At 40.1% G+C, this 24,456-nt stretch overlaps 1 protein-coding gene across 3 annotated transcripts; it reads right to left on the bottom strand.

The window, feature by feature from the left end:
- Positions 1–112: 112 nt before the first annotated feature.
- Positions 113–23,625, bottom strand: MEI1 (transcription coactivator). Of its 3 annotated transcripts, none has more exons than XM_028218034.2 (17): positions 23,209–23,625; positions 23,085–23,127; positions 22,153–22,274; positions 21,218–21,325; positions 19,773–19,917; positions 19,570–19,661; positions 18,897–18,990; positions 18,293–18,785; positions 14,159–14,301; positions 13,623–13,975; positions 3,497–3,664; positions 2,015–2,305; positions 1,501–1,917; positions 1,360–1,404; positions 1,183–1,268; positions 768–858; positions 113–514 (listed from the first exon to the last, which is right to left on the bottom strand). In XM_028218034.2, the coding sequence occupies exons 1-17, from the start codon at positions 23,383–23,385 to the stop codon at positions 437–439; spliced, it is 2,946 nt and encodes a 981-aa protein (XP_028073835.2). In that variant the 5' UTR covers positions 23,386–23,625; the 3' UTR covers positions 113–436. The 3 variants fall into 3 exon arrangements, with proteins under 3 accessions (XP_028073835.2, XP_082730753.1, XP_082730754.1); XM_082874627.1 differs by having other exon boundaries at positions 2,015–2,342; positions 3,497–3,633; XM_082874628.1 differs by having other exon boundaries at positions 2,015–2,342; positions 3,497–3,633; positions 22,072–22,274; positions 23,209–23,591.
- Between the last annotated feature and the right edge of the window lie 831 nt (positions 23,626–24,456).

The raw sequence follows: 24,456 nt of genomic DNA, 5'->3' as shown, positions 1-24,456 counted from the left end.
CATTTCTCTCCATTTCTTCTCATTTCTCTCTACCTAGGTTATCCAAACAAACAAAAGAAATACATATCACTCTATTTCTTTTCTTTTCTCTCCAAATCACTCAATCCAAACATAGCGTTAACATGCATTTTTTTTTTTTTTTTTTTTTTTCTTCTCTCTTTCAACAAGAGGTAGGAATGTTCGTATCTACACAACGGGAAATACCCAAATGAATTTCACGAGGGTCAACCTACCACACAGCCCAAAATGGCTAACTTGCAAGGAGATTAAAGACCTTATCTAATCCTTACCTAAAGGGCTCACATCCAATACGAATACAACAGACTCATTTACTATATTCAATTTCTTGAACCCTAAATTCAGCATGTTGTTTTTGTTCTGTTTCTCTGTACTGGTATTCATGTCATTTTGGTCAGTTGAGAGTTGCAGTGGGAGTTCAAATCATGCTACTCCTTGTTCGGACTCTATCTATAATCATTTGCCGGCCAGATAAATCTTCTTCATAACCAACAACCTGCAATTGCAGCATACAGCACTATCATTAACATGAAAAAGGGTAAATAGGGATCGAACCAGCTCAAATCACTTATCTTTTCAAGTTCCCTTGAAAAATGCGTTTTCTAACACAATGTCAAAGTAACAGTGGCGTGAAGAGACTCACAACTCAGACCACGAAAGCAATAACAATAAAGACAGGCTGACAGCTACTAGGAGTTTCAAACATGGAAAACAAGCACCAGTAATGGCAAGTGATTAAGAGTTGAAACCTGAGATTCTGTTTGCGTTTCACTAAAGCCGTCATACATGCCTGCATTCCGATCTCCAGAAGGATCACAAACATCATCCTTTCTGTCAGCCCTGATGCAAAATAAGCTCCAAATGAAGAAAATGCCGAATGGAACAGACAAGCCTTAATCAATTGGGAAGGGCTTGGGTTTATTGATGGACAAATCTTAATGCCCACTCAAAGAATTTCATTGTTAAGTAACCAAATTATCTAATATTGCTCGCCTTAAGTTCCTGGCACATATATTTATTATGAGATGGAAAATCAAATGAATTTGCTCAGTACAAATAAAGAGGACAACAATAGCAATGCCAGTTAATTTAACTTTTCTTCAATGTTTGGAAAAAATAATGCCAGTATATCAATGATACTAGGAGAAAAGATGAGAAAAAAACCTATTTATCCAGTGCTTGGACAACACAAAGGCAGAATGCGGATCTGCCTGATCTTGACCAAGGATTGAACAATCAGATGAGAAAAGCTGTTCTAGAATAAAGGATTGAAACTAACGAAGATATCAATAGTATATAAAAGACAATGAATAAGTGAAACTCAAATGAATTGAAGGATACATTTTTATCGCATTCGATACTCCCCGGAGACTTCAGATCATGAATCTAATAGCAGAAACCAGACAATATAAAAGTTAACACTCAACAGACAAACCTGCACATTGATTAATTGATACAGTAGATTAGAACTGTCGGCTTTACCTTACTAGTCTGTGCTAACAAATCCTCAATAGCAGCAGCCACATCAGGTACAGCATTAGAAACTTCTCCAGTGTTTCGTGGTATGTTGTTTCCTGTGGAAGTCATTTTGCAGGTAGGATCACTATGATTTGATCCAGAAGATAGTATACCCTTATCAATGTCTTCTTCAAAAAGCCTTGCCCTTTTACCACAAATACTTGAAAACTTTGCCTCTTCCCTACTGTCGTCACTCGTGCCAATAGCTCGACTCTGTATATTTCTCGGGTCCTGGGACTGACTTGGAAACTGAGATGCATCATCTCCAGATATCATTCTAGTGGCTTGTGTAGGATACTGGCTTAAAGTGCAGAGTCCTGCCTCTCGGTCCTGAGAAGTAACTTTCTTTGGACAAAATGAACCGGGTGCAACAACTTCACTCTGTCCCAGCACGGATAGTAAAAAGATTAGATGGATATAAAGCAAACAGATGAGATGCAATTGATATACACATGGTGAGAGTGTTTAAGTGACCAACCTGCTTAATACACTCGTAAATCCACTCACATGTAACTGTCTGTATCTGCCATTTACAAGCAGCCTCATATTTTGGACCATTGGTGAACTTGCACAATAAATGGGTGACCTTTTTAGTCAGTTTTTCAACAAATCTGGCTCCAAGAATGAAGCATAAATTTCTTAGTAGCAGCCTGTCTTTCTCATCATACTGAGAAACACAGAAACGAAACCTTTCAAACCCAGGAAAAGGAACCCGGCATGGCAGTGGAGAATAGAGAATGTGACTACGAACATCCAGCAAGCATCCATCCTTCAATAGCAACGTTCTAATTTCATTAGCACTTGCCCTATGATTATGTTTTCCAAAATGTTGAGGTGAGTGGGGTGGAAGAAAAAAAAAAAGACAATTGTGCAACTTTAGCTTCTGACTTTGAAAATATTTGTTAAAAGGATGGTTGGGGGAGACAAGAAAGCTAACTGTGATGACAGCAGATCAGAAGTCGAAGAAGATGTTGAAGAACAATAAAAATATTAGGTAAACAAATATTCAATTAAACTGATGAGTAGCAAGATGACAGCAGGAAAAAAAGAAAGAAAGAAAAACAACAAATTACAGAGTAACTAAAGGGAACAATAAAATTCATGGTACCAGAATCTCAATGACTAAAATAGTTATTGTTAGTCCAAGAAAATGATAGAAGATGGATGCCAATCAATTTCGCCAAGCTAATAAAAGGCATTCAATGCATAAACCTGCTAACTGTGCCCCCTCAACTTCTCAAATAAGTTGAACTAAGAGGATGTTTAATACTCAACTCAACAAGCTTTGCCCAAGTTTGAAGTTTTCAAAATTTGAAGCTTCAAGATAAACTTTCCTCTAAGTTTAAATCTTCATCCACTTTCCAGTAGTAGTTATAAGTAAAGAATTGAAATATAATAAAGATTCAAACATCAAACAGCCTTAAAATGAGGATAATTAAGAAACTAGTCATCCTGACAAAAGTGAAACCAGCCAATGTTTTTGAAATGAGCCAACAGTCTTGAAATAAGGATAATTAAGGAACCAGTCATCCTGACAAAGTGAAACAAGCCAATGTTTTCAAAATGAGCCAATGTTTGGAGTATTTAGGAAAATGGCATATACTTGCAGCAATGGACATAATAGCTTGCAGCAATGGACATAATAGCAAAAAAGAAAATATTTAAACACTTCATTAATATAGTGATATGTTTTTAGGTCTTTGCACTTCATGGTGAGAGATGAGAGATGACCTGAAGGTCACTTGAAGTGTAAAAAGGCACAAAAAAAAAAAAAAAGAAGAAATAAACCAGAAAAAGGCATTTGAACATAAGGATAATCTTAAGTGAAAGGGAAACGAAAAGAATGTCTGGAATCAAGGAGCTTAAAGCTTCACATGAGCCATCTAGTATGTCGCATGCTTCCAATACCATAACAAAAAAGACATAAGAAGCAGAGCCATTCATGAATTGATCATTGTACCTCCAAACAAGACCGAATCCAGTGACTGGATATGTGGGTAGTTCTGGAAACATCAACCAGGCTGGGTACCACACCATGGCACTCAACAGTGAAGTGTGCATTCTGTTCAGTCTGCTCATCCACCACTGCTCCTCCCCCTTGATTAACCCATTGAATAATTTCAGCCCTCTGGCCAGATAAAGAATCCAAAACTTCTAGTCAAACATAGTCGATGATAAATAGAAAGTAACACTTTTTTTTTGACAAAAAGGATCATCAAAACAGAAAAGTGAAACAACATGATTTAAGCAAATAAAAAAATGCTCCAGGATGGCAGTAACCAGCTTAAGGCTTCAAGATCAAGCTACCAGATGTTCAATGTTCTAAGTGTCCATAGACATGTCAATATATCCATCAACAGATCACTCCAATTGATCTTTTAAAACATCAAATTGACAATCAAGATTTTTTTTTTTTTTTTTTTGGGTGAATGACAATCAAGATATTGAGATATCCATTGAAGTATAATGAGTAACATCATAATTCCCAAGCCCCCAACCCTTTCTGATGAGCCAAAAATAAGAATCCGCCACAATTCATAGTGGTGATATGAAGACTTTTAGTGATATGATAAAGGAAATTCTCCCTTAAATTTGATTACTTACCCTTGAATCAAAACCCAGCCCGATTCAGACCCAATGCATTGGCATCTAGTTTCATTTCAAACATTTAGGCTTCTTTACTAATCAATTTGCCATCAACGTATTTGCATCAATTGAGCCTGTTTGTGTGCAACTTCTTTATATCATCACTTTTTCCCTAAATATGAATTTTTCTGATTTTCATTTTCTTATTCAGATACTTGAAGCCATGTGCAACAATAGGCGTGTGCACAAACTCTAGAGAAATTTTCTCCCTGGCATTTAAAATTAATTAAATTCACCAGATGATCAATACAGTGATTCATGCCAACAAATGGACATATTGTGGTGTTTTTTATTTGGGTTTGCTCGTATGCATTGTACGATATCGCTTTATCCAAAGCCTTTTTGTTATTAATTGAAAAACAAGACCAAGTCTCTAAGAAAGAAGGACCAACTGAGGCACAACTAGCTGAGGTGAAACTAATGAGGTACAACTAACTGAGGCAAAACCCTTTAAGGCGTGAGTAAAGCCCTTGAGGTAAACAAAATCCCCAAGGTACCACCTGAGGGCAGGGTCCCCTTAGAGCTGATAGCAAGTTTAGAGTTGTAGGACGATGAAATTCAAAATTTAAATTATCCCGCCAACGTCGTTTTGGCGGGAGAAATACTTTTGAAGAAGGGAGTATGGGCAAAACCCTAAGGAATATAGGCCAACGAAGAACCAAATAGGGTCTGATTACTAGATCCGAAACGACTAACCGCAGCAGCAGTAACCGAGGTAAGACTCCTGAGGTAAGACTCACTGAGGCATCACTAACCGAGGTACAACTATCTGAGGAAAGACTCCCTGAGGCGAGTGCAGCCCTAGAAGGAGGCCTACCATCCGTGCAAATGAAGATTGCTGATTGGAGCCGATAGCAGGCCAAAAGATACCAAAAATACCATGGCAAGTCAAAATCATGAATCCTGCGAAGACGGGCAAAAGAAGCCCGAAAGCAAGGAACTTCCTTACCATAAATATACAATTACCTAGGCTAAGAGACCCGCCTTTGTAGCAATGGCAGGACTTAGGGAGCTCCTGAGGCTTGGTAGGAAGCATAGCTCGGATGATCTAAGGCCTTGTTATGACCCAAAATTGAGATAATGGGAATCATGTGTTTTGGTGGCTAAGAGTAGGGGAATTCCTAAGGTGGATTCTAGTTTAGCCAAAGCAAGGCTATGTCTCCGTGTTAGAATTTACCATCACCTACCACCACTACCACCTCACCTACTCCACTCAACCTAACCCACTACACCACTACCACCATCCACTACACCTACATCTATATAAGGAACCATTTGTAATAGACAGAATATGAATCAGACATCAATCAATAATATACATCAATTTATTTTTTACATGGTATCAGAGCTATAAGATTTAGGCCTGTATTTTTTTTCTCACCGGCGGGCGGCCGGCCGGCAACTTTGCCTTTGCTGCCCGCTGGACTTTTCTACACATACCTGCTCACCCCCACCTCTTCTTACCTACCGCCGTCCCAAACCCTAGAGAGAGAGAGGCACACAGACAGAAGAGGAGTGAGACAGAGGCACTGGGGAAAGTGGGTCGCTGAGATCCGTTTACCCACGAACCGGACCCGACTCTGGCTAGGCACCTACGACACAGCAGAGGAAGCCGCGCTGGCCTACGACAAGGCGGCTTACAAGCTTCTAGGCGATTTCGCACGGCTCAACTTCCCCACATCCGTCACAGTGGGTCCCACATCGGCGAGGACAAGCCGCTCCACTCAGCCGTCGACGCCAAGCTACAGGCGATCTGCCAGACCTTGGCTGAGGGAAAGCCAATCGATGCCAAAAAGTCGAAGCCGAGGTCGTCGAAGGTGGCAGCAGCAGCAGCAGCCGCGGCTCGGGCTGTGGAGGTCGAGGAGGGTTGTAAGGTGGTAGCCGAGTCGCCCTCGCCGTCGTCGGAGAGTGAGGGGTCAGCCGGGTCGTCGCCGTCATCGGCTCTCGGGTTTCTTCTATCTGCCTTCGCTTTCAATCTCTCCAATCTCTTTGTCTCAGATTTGCGTTGTTAGGATTTGGCATCTGACTCACATTTGGTTTTAGTATTGTCTTTTTAATTTTAACTTTTATTTTTATAACAGTTGATCTATGGCTCCTACCACCGCCCAACTCACACCCGACACCAACTTTTGTCTCCCTCTTTTCGTTTTTTTATTTTTTTTTTATTTTAATATTCTCCACCCACTCTCCTTTATTTAAACATCACACGTTCACTCCACTCATTCACTTTATTATTTTTATTATTACACCACACCACAACACAAAATCACACACACCCACAAAAAAAAAAAAAAAAAAAAAAAAAAAAAAAAAAACCAAAACAATTTCAAAACTTGCACAACAGCCCATCTTTTATTTCCAAACTTGCACAACAGCCCATCTTTTATTCATGTCGGGGCTCACCCCGATCACCATTTTACATCAAAAAAAAAAAAAACAAAAAACAAAAAAAAAAAAAAAACAAAAATACCCAACAACCCAACACACACAAATAACCACATCCACAAGTGGGATTTTTCTTCTCTACTCTGCCGCCGGTCTTTTCTTCTTGCCTCTGTCCTGGGCGACCCTTGACGGTGCTGTCTCTGTGTTTGCCACGCCGCTGAGCACGTTCACTCCCCCATACTCCTCCACTGCAGCATACGGCGGCCCTCCAAATCGGAACATCACCGTGGCCTTCCGCTTCAGCTCCTTATTTTCTGCTTTCAGCACACTTATCTCTGCTCGCGCATCCTTATACATGCGTTGGAGCAGAGCCAGTTGGGCATTTAAATGCTGCACCTCATTTGTCCTACTCTGCAGCCGGTTTGACAAGTTTGTGACCGCCGTCATGCTTTCCACACATGCCTTCAGAGTATACTGATTGGCCTCCACATCCGACTGCACTGCCATTCTTTGCTCTACAGACCGCATCGGAAAGTTCAACGGAGCAAACTCCGGGGCGCTTGGTTGAGTTTCCAGTGCCACCGCACCAGTTCTCTCTATCGTTGACTCGTTGAGGTCGGGAAAGAGGGTGAGCAGCCCGCGGGAAGACGAAGCCATTTTTCTGGGCTACAAAGTGTTCCACAGTTTCTCTCTCCGAAGAGGCAGAGTTTTTCAGAGAAGGGTTGGTTTCAGAGGTTTCAGAATGGTATGCCTCAGCCTCAGCCTTCGTCTTGGTTAAATAGCCGAGGCAGCCACGCGTATCGCGCGCCACTTGCCGCCAAACGACAAACGGGCACGCCAACCAAGGCACTCACGTGCCTCGCCATCATGTCCGGCACATTTTTTGATGAATTGGGCACGCCTTTTGATGGCACGCCTTTTGACAAATTTGGGCACACCTTTTGAGGGTGCAACTTCTACAAGGGTCCGACAAGACTCTGTAAACTGTCCCGACATTGATTCCGGTTAGCTCCTTTATGGGTCCGACAAGACTCTGTAAACTGTCCCGACATTGATTCCGGTTAGCTCCTTTATGGGTCCAACAAGACTCTGTAAACTGTCCCGACATTGATTCCGGTTAGTTTCTACAAGGGTCCAGCAAGACTCTGTAAACTGTCACAACAACTGTCATAAACTGTCTTCTACAACGGTCCGACATGACCCCATAAACTGTTTTCTACAACGGTCCGACATGACCCCATAAACTGTCTTCTACAACGGTCTGACACCGCCATCGAGTGTCCTCTACAACGTTATGACACCACCATTCAGTGTCTTCACCAATGGTCTGACACGACCATACAGTGTCTCCTATCCTTTTTTATTTTTATGTATTTTCTTGTTTTGTTCCTCTCTTCAAACTCAAGTTGGTTAGTTTCTATCCTCCTTGAGTTTGCGGGGGGCTGTTAGAATTTACCATCACCTACCACCACTACCACCTCACCTACTCCACTCAACCTAACCCACTACACCACTACCACCATCCACTACACCTACATCTATATAAGGAACCATTTGTAATAGACAGAATATGAATCAGACATCAATCAATAATATACATCAATTTATTTTTTACACTCCGGAACAAGGTCTATGGAAAGCAGTACCGAGAAGACTAATACCAAATGAGGTACCACCAACACAGGTGTTACTAAAGGAGGTACTATGTGTTCACTGAGGCCCAACAGTTCCACATGATCCCCAGAGACACATGTCATCACCCTATCGTTTGGAGAGTAACTATTTTAGCCAAAAAGCCAAAAAGTCACTATAAGTTATCACATCACTCTCTCTACTTTTCTATATATCTTTTCGTAAAAAGTCAAAAAGTTCCTAAAATAGCTTGATCCCAAACGAGACATAAGTCTCTTGTGCACCAAGGAAAAGCCTATAAATAGGGTCCATTTCCCAAACTTCAAAAAAAGGATTTTAGGAGAGAAGTTTTGCCCATTTGTTTACTACCATATTCCTTCCTTCCTAACTGCTTGCCCACTCTCACCCAGCTACTTGCTCTCCATCTCTCAGATTATTTACTATTCTACATTGTTTGCCTCTCTCCAATGATTTATTGGGGGTGTTTGGTGCAACTGTTAAATAGATTATAGATTGTAGCTTGGCATATTATAGATTCTAACTTTAATCAGAAGTTGTTAATCTGTTTGGTGCAACTACTGGATTATAGTTTTAAGTAAATGAGTAATGTTTGGTAAACAAGCTATGAAATAACTTTTTAAATTAATTTTTATTTTTTGTTATTCATTACTAGTCCGCATTTCCCAATAAAAAAAATTTAAAAAAAATTAATCCATAGTCCACTTGGGTCTTTTTGCTATTTTCAAATATATATATATATATATCTAAGGGTATAATTGTAAATTAACATACCCACAACAGAAACTGATAATCAGAAGCAGAGGATGAACAGATTCTCAAAATCAATTTTTTTGAGTTAAAATAAGTTGATAGAAACAGAAACTGTTTGAAATAAATTTAACCAAACAGTCCAAAATAGTTTTTCCAAAGCTAGAATCTATAAGTTGGCCAAAATAAGCAACACCAAACACCTCAATTACACTGCACATTTGGACCCCCTACAAGAGTTATCAAAATGTTGCGGACATGTCAAAACAATGACTCCCGTGAAGATGGAGAGTAATATCAGAAAGCAAGGAATCCGCTCCCCATAGCCAAAATTTACTTAAGCCAAGAGAGCCTGCCCAAGTTGAGATGGCAGGACTCGGGAAATCCTTGAGGCTTGGTGCGCGGCATTGCTTAGCTGATACAAGGCTACGCCATGACCTTTTTCCAGGACGTTAGGATCTTGGGCTTGGTGGTTAAGAGTAGGGGTTCACTGAAGTGGTTGAGCATATACCTGATTGAGGCTACATTTCCCGAATAAGGTCATACCGAGGGACTTATGAGGTCCTGAAATGGAATGGCCGATGAGAGCACGCACCCACCGAGGCCTAGTAGCTACAGAAAGGAATATTATCACATGATCCCTAAGACACATGGCATCACCTTATTGGCTACTTAGTCACTTGTTTAATAAAAGAACACCTATAAATAGGGCTCATTTTCCGTAGCTCGAGGGTGATTTGAGGGGATTTCCATAACTCAATAGAGAGAGTGATTTTGAGCTTCTCATAGCTCGATAAGAGAGTGAAACTAGGGAAAGGGGAAGTTTCACCATTGCCATTGTCTTTCCTGATTTGCTTGCTCTCATCAAGTGACTCTCCCCTCCGTCTCCAACTTTCTATTCACATTACTCACTGTTAAAATATATCATCACCTACCACCTCCACTCAACTCACCTACCACACACACTCACCTACTCCCCAATCCTCTCCTATATAATGAGTACCTCACCATCTGTAATTTACACAACAATCAATACATCAATCAATAATATACATCAATATATTTTTACATGGTATCAGAGCAAGGTTAAGAAGTTAGTAATTCTACTTCACCGGCGGGCGGTAGCCTCGCCTTGACCGCCCGCCGGACCTCTACACATGCCCAAACCATCCCTATCCACACATCTCTCTGTTTACCCATGTTCTCTCTCTTTCTCGCTGCAAACCATACTTCTTACCGCTGCTTCTGCTTTCTCTCTCTTGAACACTCATGGCGTCAATCCGTAGCCTCACCATATCGCGTCGCTGTCCTTCAGCCTCCTCGCGTCACCGCCTTCAGTGGCCGTCTTCCATCTCAGATTTGACAACCAAGAAGTGTGTGGTATGCGACTCGCAAGATATGAGTCCCATGACTGAACAAGCAGCCCATGAGTTGATCTCAAAGGTTCCTGAGTGGAACTTGGTCAATGAAGGTGGTAGGCTGAAGTTAAGTCGGTCATGGAAAGTCAAGACCTTCTTGAAAGGTTTGGAGTTCTTTCAGGCCATTGCTTATGTTGCTGAAGCAGAAGCATTTGTTGCAGGCCATCATCCAGATCTTCATCTTGTTGGATGGAACAATGTCAAAATTGATTTATGGACACATGCTGTTGGTGGACTTACAGAAAATGATTTCTTACTTGCTGCTAAGATTGACGGGCTTCGCGTGCAACATCTTCTGGGTAGAAATGCTACCTACTGACTACATTGACCATTCTCCTAACATATCACCATTCTAAAGTGAATAATGCTGATGGGCCCTACCACTAGCCAAAGCACATTATAATCCTGCTTTCTCTCTTCTTTCCACCGAATTCCACTCATTTTGCTTTCTTATCATGACATCCACTATAAGCTTTTATTTATTTTATTTTCTTTTATTTATTTATTTATTTTTTTTCTTCTCCTTTATTTATTTCTTTAACACCTTTCCCACCACCACACACCAGCACCCACTTTCCTCTTTTCGTTTCTTTTTATTTTTCTATTCTCTACTGATTTGAATATCACCTTTCTTTTTTTTTTTTTTTCTTTTTTTATTCCTTTACAATTAACACAACACAAAAAAAAAAAAAAAAAAAAAAACCACCGACGAACACGACTTGCACACCAACCTTCTCTTATTCTTGTCGGGGCTCACCCCGTTCACCATTTTACATAAAAAAAAAAAAAAAAACACCAACAGAACAACCACATCCACAGGCAGGATTTTCTTCTCTACTCTACTGCAGGTCTCTTTTTTTGCCTCCGTCTTGGACGGCCCTTGCCGGTGTTGCCTCCGTGTTTCCTTGTCCACCGAGCACGTTCACTCCCCCATACTCCTCCACTGCCGCATATGGCGGACCTCCGAATCGGAACATCACGGTGGCCTTCCGCTTCAGCTCCTTGTTTTCTGCCCTTAGCACGCTTATCTCTGCTCGCGCATCCTTATACATGCGTTGGAGCAGAGCCAGTTAGGCGTTTAAATGCTGCACCTCATTTGTTCTACTCTGCAGCCGGTTCGACAAATTTGTGACCGCCGTCATGCTTTCCACACATGCCTTCAAAGTATACTGATTGGCCTCCACATCTGACTGCACTGCCATTCTTTGCTCCACCGACCGCATCGGAAAGTTCAACGGAGCAAACTCCGGGGCGCTTGGTTGAGTTTCCAGTGCCACCGCACCAGTTCTCTCTCTCGTTGACTCGTTGAGGTCGGGAAAGAGGGTGAGCAGCCCGCGGGAAGACGATGAAGCCATTTTCTAGGCACCAGAGTGTTATACAGAATCTCTCTCAGAAATCTCTCTCAGAATATCTCTTGCAGGTTTTTTTTGCCTCAGCCTCAGCCTCTGTCTTATAGCCGAGGCAGCCACGCGCATCGCGCGCCTCTTACCACCAGCCGACAAACGGGCACGCAAGCCAAGGCGCCCACGTGCCTGGCCATCATGTCCGGCACACCTTTTGATGAATTGGGCACGCCTTTTGATGGCACGCCTTTTGACAAAATTGGGCACACCTTTTGAGGGTGCCACTTTTACAAGGGTCCGACAAGACTCTGTAAACTGTCCCGACATAGATTCCGGTTAGTTTCTACAAGGGTCCGACAAGACTCTGTAAACTGTCCCGACATAGATTCCGGTTAGTTTCTACAAGGGTCCGACAAGACTCTATAAACTGTCCCGACATTGATTCCGGTTAGCTCCTTTAAGGGTCCGACAAGACTCTGTAAACTGTCCCGACATTGATTCCGGTTAGTTTCTACAAGGGTCCAGCAAGACTCCGTAAACTGTCACAACAACTGTCACAACATTGTCTGCTACAACGGTCCGACATGACCCCATAAACTGTCTTCTACAACGGTCCGACATGACCCCATAAACTGTCTTCTACAACGGTCCGACATGACCCCATAAACTGTCTTCTACATCGGTCTGACACCCCCATACAGTGTCCTCTACAACGTTATGACACCACCATCCAGTGTCCTCTACAACGTTATGACACCACCATACAGTGTCTTCACCATCAGTCTGACACGACCATACAGTGTCTCCTATCCTCTTTTATTTTTATGTATTTTATTATTTTGTTCCTCTCTTCAAACTCAAGTTGGCTAGTTTCTATCCTCTTTGAGTTTGCGGGGGGCTGTTAAAATATATCATCACCTACCACCTCCACTCAACTCACCTACCACACACACTCACCTACTCCCCAATCCTCTCCTATATAATGAGTACCTCACCATCTGTAATTTACACAACAATCAATACATCAATCAATAATATACATCAATATATTTTTACACTCACCTCTTCGGTGATACAGATTCTTGAATACACCACTCCACATTTTCGGACGTCCTACACTCTTAAATCTGTATTAAATTAATTTTTAGTGATTTCTTTGTTGATCTACCATTAAGTTCAAGTCATGGGTGCTTTTTTCATATCAGTTCTATGTTATGTGATTTTTAAATGAATTGTGTGAACATGAGCAAATAGGTCAATTTAGATTATTGATTTTACATAGTCCTTAGGTTCAAAAACCAAAAAGGACATTTACCTAAAAATTAAAAACAAAACAAAAATAAAGGACTCTTTCCATATTGGATCCAGCAGTATTGGAAGTACTGTTTATGAAATTCAGTCAACTAGAATTGAGACCAGAGTTCTAGCTTAATCTTGTTCTCAATTTGCCTTCTTAACTAAATGTATTATTCTATTAAGACACAATTTGCATCACATTCTAATTGTATATAGATGGAAAAAAATATTCTTCGCTCAAAACCAAACACTGAACAACCAAATCCAAGTGTAATAGGTGGATGCATCATAAGTTCTCAGCAGCAAGCACTTCCACGGTCTAGAAAATCACTCCATAAATTTTCTTTTGCAAATATTACAAATTTGGTTTAGGGTGTTAATCTCTTCTATATCTTGAATGTTCAGCTAAAATTTATATCACATTGTCCACAAATTAAATAACTTGTGTTACTGTGAAACTGACTTCCAAATATACCTTTTTTTGTTAAACAGCAAAAGAAGCATCAATATAAAATATCTTCAACAAAAACTAAGCTAATCAATGAAAATTTAAGGAAAAACTCATCCTATCGTATCCTATTTAATGAAAGAAGCTTACCCTAGCTTGTGGAAATGAACTTGCAAAACGAAATAGCTTCCCTTTAAATACATTCAATGACTTCACATCCAGAATTTCATTGCATGAAGGACGTTGTGTCTTCTGTGGATCCTTGTCTTTACCATTAAAAGCACAAAACTGGATATGCTTATCAGATCTCACTGTTGGTCTCAAAGAGCTATCCTCAGTCAAGTTAACTTTTAATTCGTCGTTTTTATCCAATGGAGTCCCAGATCCAGAATTTGTAGCTCCCCATAATTGATCATCTGGCAAGATAGACTGAACAGCGGAGGCTTTCCCCTGTTTCATACCAGCTATGCCCATTGTGGCTCCTTTATTGGAGCATACAGGATCTGTGATTTAAGAAATACAGTTAATAATGAGATAAAAGTCATGCATAGAGAGGCTCAAAGGCTTACTGAACACAACCAACTCAATGCAATGCAATAACGTTCATAAAATACACAGCAAAACTGGCAAACTAAAAATAAATAAATAAAAAACAACTGATATATCACACAAAATAATTATTAAACCTTTTGGAAGAAGTAACTCATAAGCAATGTGCCTTTGAAGGACAGGAACTTCTTTTTTTGTGCGATCACAATCTTCAAGCCACACGGTTCTGACCACATAAATGACACCTAAAGCTGCAAGGCCCCTTACCTCCTTTTTCTCACTGCAAAGCATTGGCATGTGAGAGAAGTAAAGTGTTTCCTAACCTTCAGACATGCACAAATCTTATTTAAGAGTACAATAATATTCCACAGTCCCTCATTCCAATCACCCAAGCCAGCAACACAAATCATGCTCAATGTTTGAGAATCAAATATAAATTGGAAACAAAGAAAGCCATCATGTATCCTGTTAAAACCTATCACCTACTTCACCCACTTAAACCTACTCCACTAAACCTAACCCACTACACCACTACCACCTCACCTACTCCACTAAACCTAACCCACACTACCACCTCACCTACTCCACTAAACCTAACCCACTACACCACTACCACCTCCACTTCACCTACTCCACCTACCACCTACTACCACATACTCTTCTATATATAGGAATCATTGTAACATTCAATATATATCAATCAATATTACATCAATAATACAATTCTCTATTTCTCTTTATACATTCAATTTCAACATGGTATCAGAGCAGGTTTAGAACCTAATATTTTCGCTTCACCGGCGGGCGGCAACCTCACCTTAGCCGTCCGCCGGACCTCAACCTAGTCTGTTAAAATTTTCTACACGCACCTTGAAATTTCCTTTCTTCAACCTGCTGAGTGCACAAACCACAGACAGCACACCGTATTTTGCTTTTTCTGACTTGGTTGGGTTCAGCGTTTGGTACCTGGTTGAGGAGGGAGGTTGCGCCGCCGTCAATTGGGGGGGACGATGGCGTCCTGTCAGTGTCGCTGTGTGTGTCTAATAGTAATACCAGCTGCAGCTACAAATACGCCTCCGATATTTCCATTGTCGTCGATTCTCGATCTGAGAGGAAGTACAGGAAGAAGAAGGAGATTTTCGGGCATTTCTTCCACAAGCCCTAGCTTTAGCTTCAGGGGAAGACAAAGACAATGCCTCCTCTTCAACAGAAATTCTGAGTCCACTTGTACTACTAGTGGTCCCTTTCATCGATGCAACTCTCAACTGGGCGGAGACCTTGCCCCTGCTACCTCTGCAGCCTACGGAGTGCTTCTCCTTGTTGGTGGTCTTTTTGCCTATACAAGAACAGGAAGCAAAAGATCGCTTCTAGGAGGCCTTACTGGTGGATCTCTAATGGCTGCAGCTTACTTTCTTATGCAAGCATCAGAGATGAAGGAAATAGGGGATGCCCTTGCGTTTGGATCCACCTTCCTCTTTGCGTCTGTATTTGGTATAAGATTGGCAGCTACTCGCAAAATAATGCCCGCAGGGCCTTTGTTAGGTCTTTCCATCTGTGCGTTGGCTGTGTCTCTTAAGGAGCATAAAGAAGAAAAGAGAAAACCAAATAGGGGGGGCTCTCTCTATCTTTCTGATTTTTGGTGAGACCAAACCCACGGTCTCTCTCTCTCAAACAACAAAGTCACACGCTGTTCTTTCTTTTCTTTCTTTATTTATTTCTTTCTTTTCATTCCTTTATTACATCTATACCCATATCCATCATCACACTCTTTCTTTATTTATTTCTTTTAATCACCTTTTGCACCTCCCTCACCGACTCCCTCACCACAAAATAGAATTTTTTATTTATTTATCTTATCTTTTTTATGTTCCATTTTTCACAATAAAAATAAAAATAAAAATAATATAGCTTTGCACACCAAACCATATTTTATTCATCTCAAGGATCAAAAAAAAAAAAAAAAAAAAAAAAAATCACACACAATCAATCAAAACAAAACACCCAAAGATTTGTTTTCTTTTCTGCAGCCGGCCACCCATCGACCTCACTTCTTCGCCTATTCCGCCGGTCTTTTCTTCTTGCCTCCGTCCTGGGCGGCCCTTGACGGTGTTGCCTCTATGTTTCCCACTCCACTGGGCACGATCACTCCACCCTGCTCCTCCACTACAGCATATGGCGGACCTCCAAATCGGAACATCACGGTGGCCTTCCGCTTCAGCTCCTTGTTTTCCGCCTTTAGCACACTTATCTCTGCTCGCGCATCCTTATACATGCGCTGGAGCAGAGCCAGTTGGGCGTTTAAATGCTGCACCTCATTTGTCCTACTCTGCAGCCGGTGCGACAGGTTTGTGACCGCAGTCATGGTTTCCACACATGACTTCAATGTATACTGATTGGCTTCAATGTCAGTTTGCACTGCCATTTTTTGCTCCACAGACCGCATAGGAAAGTTCAACGGAGCAAACCCTGGGGCGCTTGGTTGAGGTTCACTGGCCCCCGCACCAGTTATCTCTCTTGTTGACTCGTTAAGGTCTGGAAAGAGAGTGAGCAGACCACGGGAAGACGAAGCCATTTTCTGGACAACAGAGTGTTACAGAGTGTCTCTCTCAGAAATCTCTCTCAGAAAACAGAGTGTTACAGCGTATCTCTCTCAGAAATCTCTCTCAGAAAACAGAGACACCAGAGTGTTACAGAGTATCTCTCTCAGAAATCTCTCTCAGAGAACGAAGAGGTTTCCACTGGTTAGTTATGCTTTCAAGCCTCAGCCTCCGCTTCGGTTTATAAAGACCATGATGAAGAGGCAGACACGCACATCGCGCGCCACTTGACGCCAGACGACAAAACGGGCGCGCAAGCCAATGTGGTCACGCGTCTCGCCATCATGTCCGGCACACCTTTTTATGGAATGGGCGCGCCTTTTGATGGCCCGTCTTTTGATGGCACGCCTTTTGATGTCACGTTTTTTGATAGATTGGGCACACCTTTTGAGGGTGCGACTTTTTAAGGGTCCGACAAGACTCTGTAAACTGTCCCGACATTGATTCCGGTTAGCTCCTTTATGGGTCCGACAAGACTCTGTAACCTGTCCCGACATTGATTCCGGTTAGTTTCTACAAGGGTCCAGCAAGACTCTGTAAACTGTCACAACAACTGTCACCACATTGTCTGCTACAACGGTCCGACATGACCCCATAAACTGTCTTCTACATCGGTCTGACACCGTCATACAGTGACCTCTACAACGTTATGACACCACCGTACAGTGTCTTCACCATCGGTCTGACACGACCATACAGTGTCTCCTATCCTCTTTTCTTTTATGTATTCGTCTATTTTCTTGTTTTGTTACTCTCTCCAAACTCAAGTTGACTAGTTCCTATCCCCCTTGAGTTTGCGGGGCTGTTAAAACCTATCACCTACTTCACCGACTTAAACCTACTCCACTAAACCTAACCCACTACACCACTACCACCTCACCTACTCCACTAAACCTAACCCACACTACCACCTCACCTACTCCACTAAACCTAACCCACTACACCACTACCACCTCCACTTCACCTACTCCACCTACCACCTACTACCACATACTCTTCTATATATAGGAATCATTGTAACATTCAATATATATCAATCAATATTACATCAATAATACAATTCTCTATTTCTCTTTATACATTCAATTTCAACATATCCCAGAGTAATCCTGCTTCGCAGATGAATATATTAATAACGAACTAGAAGATTACCATAGTACACATAATTGTCAAAACAACTTCTGTTTTACATTGTTGGTCCATTACTTATTGGCAGACATTTATTTGATCACCCTAAATCTTTTGCATTCTTGGGGACTTCAATCTTATGTCAATGCTGACCATTCAGCAATTTGTTTCTAATAAACCTTTTCCTTGTTCCTCTTTTTAGTATAAAGCAAAACGAGTTCACATGAAAACCACTTCAGTAAGAGATCAATCAAACGAATGTGAATGTTACTCATCACTTATAGATGTGAAAGACACACAAGGGAAGCATATGTAAGAAATCTCATACATACAGTAATTTCAACCTCAAAAATTTCATCAAATAGACCAAGAAAAAAAATTAGTTAAAAAACAAGGCTCCATGCTCAGTAGAGAACCATATTACACAAATAACATCAGGTTGAGTTCATAAGCCAGTTGACAAGTGTTTCAACACAATTATGTATTGATGATAGCAACTTTTTTTTAAAATGCACAAAAAAAATAATATTATAAATAAGATCTTACATCTCCAATGGAGTTCCAACAACTATGTGCGTCAATTTTTCATTGAATGACATATAACGGGACCCACCACCTCGACGGACCATGTTGACTAGCTTACGCATTTCAGAGGCATCAAAACCAAGTAGTAGAATTCTGCAATCTGACAAGTACAAATCATTGTCCTCATTTTGAGAGTCATCAGCAACACATCCATCAAAATTTGTATCACTTTTAGGCTGCTTAGCAAGGGCTCCACTCTCCTCTTTGACAAAGATAGATGTGTCCGAAAATGTAGTAGAAACGTTCTGTGAGAGAGTAGCTTCTAATTCTGGATCTGCAATTCCACCACATAAAACAGTCTCCAAATTTGAATCTCCAGCCACTGACGATGGGGCACATTGCGAATTTCCCACACCTTTGTCTTGGCTGCGCCGTGCCAACAAACAAGTCCTCATGCCATTTATTGAAGATGAAGATCCACCCTGAACAGGATAGGACTCCTCATTAAGACACACTAGTCATTCAAAAAGTAAATTTAAGGTCAGACGCCATATTAGGGATTCCTCAAACCACAAACAAAAGTTAGAAAGTTAAAAGTTACAGAACCATGAACATAATGCATCACCTCTTCTAGAAACAGATTGATCAAACCATTTACGCGTAACGATATGAATATGACCCCATCGTTTGGCGACCTTGTATTTGTCACCTTCAGGAGCTTACCAATAGTCAAGGAGACAAATGTGTCTAGTTTAAATAATTTTCAACAATCCTACACAATGATTTTAGAATGAAGAAGTATTTTTCCTCTCTCCTCTCTTATTTCCCTCTACTCGACAATAAGAGTGCCATTCAAATTGCCCACAATTGTCTTTCATGAGTGCACATAGCACAAAGAGATTGATTGCCATTTACATTTAATATTCATAAATAAATGCACACACACACACACACACATATATTTCCACGCCCTTGTGCTTTTTTATAAAATTTGAAAGAAGATAAGAAAAAATTAACAAAGATAGGCAGGTCACTAGCAAGAAATACTAACAACCATGCTAACAACGAATAACAATACAAATTGAATTTAGGCATTAAAAGGAAGATAGAAAGGCCTAAAGGCTAGGTAATAAAGAAATGATGACTACTCACAATACGATCTCAGAGCAGATAAAACCAATTTTGGGCACCCAAAACCAAGTATGAAGGACAAGAATGTATTGAGTTGACACATGACTGCATTGATATGGGAAAATGTACTTGCAATTCAAAGAAAATCACACATAGCCATAGGATATATCACAAACTAAATGTGTACACTTCTTGGTCAATTCAGCAGAATATTTGCCACCATTTTGCACCACAACTTTCTCCATCTCCCTCCGCTCATCTGAGAGTAAACAAGCACATTAACACGACATTAAATCTAACATATATCAACGGCATCAATCCGTAGCTATATTACTAGGTTAGTAAAAAACTATTTTCCAAAACTGTCAACCTGCAGGAATTCTGGTAACACAGACTGTCAATCCAGAAAAAGGAAGAACCCTGTATGACTCCTGAGAAACAATACGATGCTCTTTCCAACACTGATGTAACCAGTTTAATGTGACGATTGGTTTCTTTAAAACATTCAATGCCCACTGCAGCACCAGAAAGTGGGAAACAAAAGTTATGGAATACCAATAAAGTAATTGAAAGAAGATTTTGTTCTAAGAAAGAATGGTTAAAAAAATAGAAGCCAAAAACAAAAAGCATGCCTAAATCCCAATATACTAATCGAAAGAAGAACTTTTGTCCAATTTTTGGGACAATGGGTGATCTATCATGGTATCAGGGGACCATCTATTTGCACACACTCAATCCTCTATTGGCACATCCTTCTTAATTCACACACCTAAAAAAATAAAAAATAAAATATTTACTCATTACACACACTTTTATTCCAATTATATCCCCATAAACACAACTCTCCAACCCTCCCAATCCACACACCTTCCAGGCCGGCGACCACCTCGCCGGCAACCACCATCATTACCACCTCCCTTCCAGTCGCCATTCTCACCCCTTCCTTCACCCACCGGCGACACTACCGCGACGCCCACCCCATCCCCTCGATCTCTCTCTCTCTCCCCTCTCAGTCGCGAAAAGGGGGCTTCGGATCTAGGTTCTCCTCTCTCTCTCTCTCTCTCTCTCTCTCTCTCTCTATGCAGAATTGAGGGTCGCGAAGGGGTGGAAGCTGCAGCGGCGGTGGTGTTGTGTCCCGAAGTGAGGGGTTACGGGGGTGGTGGAGAGGGTGGGTGGGTGAGTGAGCGATGAACGATGAGGTGGGGTGGGGCTTCAATTCGAGAAGAGGGAGGCTGGAGGGAGGCGACGGAGGGAGGAAGGAGATGACCGGAGGGGGAGGCACTCTGTTGGGTATTAGGGTTAGGGTTAGGGTTAGGGTTTTGGTTGAAGAAGAAAGGGATATTTTGGTAATTTTATTTTAAGATAAAAATGTAATAAAAAAAATATCATTAAGTGTGTGAGGAGAGGGGAAGTGGTGTGTGCAAATAGAAGCTCCCTGATATCAGGGTCTAGAAAATCCTGGATTCAAATCGCGTCTCCCTGGTTATCCTTGTCATTGTGCACTCAATCTATTTTCTCTACATGTGTACTCATCTATTCTCTCCCTGTGCAACAAGGGGTTGCACGTGAGAGGGAGTAGCTTGATTGATTTACATTATTAGCCTCATATCCTAACAGGTTAAGCTTTTGGGACAATTGGTGATCTAACAATAATGACCACGTTGGCGCATTGATGGAGAAACCCGACATACTCATGAAATACACCACATTGACAGCCTAAGTAAGCTTAGGCCAGTGGTCATTTTTTACTTGATAACAATAAATAAAAACAGATGGAATGCTGAAAACTGAAGAAGAAAAAGAAAAACTGAAAACCTTATATTTTGCAGCCAAAACATTCTTTACAATAACAAAGCTGACATCCAAAGATGTTTTAGCATGCAACACTCCCCCCATAGCAGTCACCATCTTTCCAATCTCAAGCTGCAAAACATTTATAAGCACAAAGAATCACTTCCCCATATAAAGAAGAGGGAGTTTAAAACAAAGAAAAAAAATGCTGTAGAGTCCATGATGGATAACTACCAGACACACAGGGCAATTTGATTGTGTTATACGTTTAGTATTTTTGTTTCTAAGAAAACAAGAAACACATTTTTTTTTTTTTTTTTTTTTGAGAGAGAGAGAGAGAGAACAATAAGATAAAAGAACAATGTCAAAAAGAATGAACGGTAGGCCAAACGTTTCTTCAGGAATAGCATATACTAGTGTATCAGACTTTGCAAGTAAAAAAACATTTATCGAATACCAGACCATATCACCCAACTAATATAATGCAAAAGTATAAAACTAGTAACACCATTCCAAAAAAATGGTCAAATAAAGAGTTTCCTGTATTTCTAAATAAGATGATGTAGTTGAGATAATCAAGAGCTGGCTTGTGTGCATTTCAGTGTGCCACTAATCATTCAGAATTAGAAAGCATGTGTCATACTTTCTCTGCTTGCATAAGTTTTAAACAGTGGATGCAGGACAAAGATGGAACATGATTACATAATTGATCACACACAAGCAGAAGCTACCAAGTATCAACATCAGCAGACACAGAGAGAGATGAAGAGCTGGAATAATGCAATTTCCTCACCTTTAGATTAAGCTTTTTACAACATATTTGTCAAACTAAACAAGGAAATAGAAGCGCATTTTGGAAGAAAAGAACAGTAGTATACCCTTTCAGCCCCATTTCCCTATGTATCTGTGATATAGAGATGAGAAGTAGTGCGGAGTGATGGACAATGGGGCCAAAATACCTTTTCATCCATCTCAAAACCGGATGCCAGTACTTTGACTCCATCCATTGCGAGGCAACAAGTAAACCCTTGTTTAGGAAGCGGTCTATGTTCTTTTGCACAAGAAAGCACGCATTGAGGACCTGAAAAAGTACAAATACACATAAAACTCAGCAGATTAGCCATGAAAAAACAGTAACTTTGTCATTTTTTCCTAATAAAAGGTGAATTTGAAGTGGAGATGCAGCAGTAACAATGTAACATTACCGCATTAATTCAGTTCACACAGCTAAAAAATCATTGTTTAATTTAGTGGTCAATTTTCACATATGCAGTTCTGCCCAAAATTGACTAGAGTGCCATTTGAATATATGCATATATGACTATATTCCAAGATAACTGTAAAAAAAATCAGAGTCAAAACCAACCACAAAATTTGGTGACTGAAATTCATAATCAATCCCTACACAATACCAAACAGCTAAGGCAAACATACCAATTTCAAGAACACATGCATACATGTACTTTAATGGGTGTACATGTCCAATATGAAATAACAAAAGTTCTGGAATTGCAAAAAAAGCAATTCAAACTATGAAATATCATAGGTCTTTTATATATTTGTGCATGTGTATGTTAAATACATATCAATAGTTCCATATTAAAGCCCAACAATTCAAAGAAATGTAACAAAAAATTACAAATGCAAATCCAAATCCAACCCAAACTTTACAAATGTAATTATAAGATTCACACATTAATGCTGTGTTTAGATCTTCAATTTCCAGAAGAAAAATAAAATGAAAGTACAAATATAGTAAAAAACAAGTAAAAGAAGCTAATTTTTTAGCTTATTTAGCTGGGTTAGAAATTGAGAATAAATTAATACACATTTTTTAAAAAAAATGGCCTAAAATGGAGATAAATTAGTGGGAGTAAACTCGAAACCATACCGAGCAAATTACAACCCTTTTTTTGAAGAAGCTCGAATTTTTCCTGCAAAGCAAAGATTGAGAATTCAGAAATTGAAAAAATTGAAGTGAAAATTGAAATTGTAGGTGAGCAATTGGGGGTTACATGATCAGTAGAAGAGATGACATGGAAATCATCGGGGCCGTTTCGAGAAGGATCGGAGCAGAGGAAGAGCTTGGCGCCGTTGTGCTTGAGAGAGTCGTGAAGCGAATCGAAGATCTCCGGCGGCACTAGGTTCCGAGACATGAACACGTTCGCTCCTTCGAACGTCTTCGACATCATCTTTATATATTTGTATACAAACAAAAAAAAAAATGGAATTGGAATTGGGGAGAGAGAGAGAGAGAGAGAGAGAATCGGCAATGGGAGTGAGAGAGAGAGAGAATCGGCAATGGGAGAGTGAGAGTGAGAGGGGAAGCTAGGTTTTGTGTTGAAAACTTGAAAGAAGCAAACTAAACGCGGGAATGTATGTTATATATCACTGAATCGTCTATTTTCTGAGCTATGATTCATTTTGTAAATGATAAAACACCCAAAAATCTCCGATACCTATACTGCAAAATAAAAGAAATGATTACTTACGTAACGAGAGAAAAGAAAAAAAAAATAAATGGTTGTAATTTCTCTTTTTTTTTATTTGGATAAGTAAGAAATAAAAGAAAATAAATGATTGTGATTTCTCTCCTTCTTATTTGGTTAGATTTCATAAGAGAAAAGAAAATAAACTATTTTACATTATATTACCAAAATAACCTTTTTATATTTTGTCACGAGCATCTCCAATCTTCACTCTTTTTTTTTTCTTTTTCTTTTTTTTCATTCAATTTTGAGAAAAAAAAATCATATTTTTTCATAGGTGCATGACTCTAATGATATCAGGACTTTGCATTCAACTTTAGTAATAACATATATATAATCAACATAACTATTTTCTATCGGGTGTTGTTCCCTACACAAATAATTCATCGTTTGACCACTACAGGACGATCAAACTTTTATTGGAATTTAAAAGGCATGGCAAAGTAACAATATAACACCAAACTTTAATTGGAGTATCAATGGGCGACCTAAGGTTGCAGGATCTGGAAGCACCAGTTTTAACTCTGTATTTAAATTTATTTATTTATTTATTTTTATTTTTTTATGTGATTGTTATAATTTTAACTGGATCTAAGCAGCATCATAGACCTATAATTCAACTCAAAGGAGAATTTTCAACAATGAAGATGTCATAAGTAGGAGTGAGAGTGTATTAGGTAATCTTCCAAAAGTAAGAATTAACACCTAAGAATCATTCACAACATCTTAAGACCAATCAAGCAAATAGTATGAAATTGAGTAAAAAAAAATGGG

This window comes from Camellia sinensis, chromosome 6 (assembly GCF_055761805.1).
Source record: "Camellia sinensis isolate YWXY chromosome 6, ASM5576180v1, whole genome shotgun sequence".
Lineage (NCBI taxonomy): Eukaryota > Viridiplantae > Streptophyta > Magnoliopsida > Ericales > Theaceae > Camellia > Camellia sinensis.
Note: the sequence above shows the minus strand (reverse complement) of the source record. Positions and strands in the feature narration are given on the sequence as shown.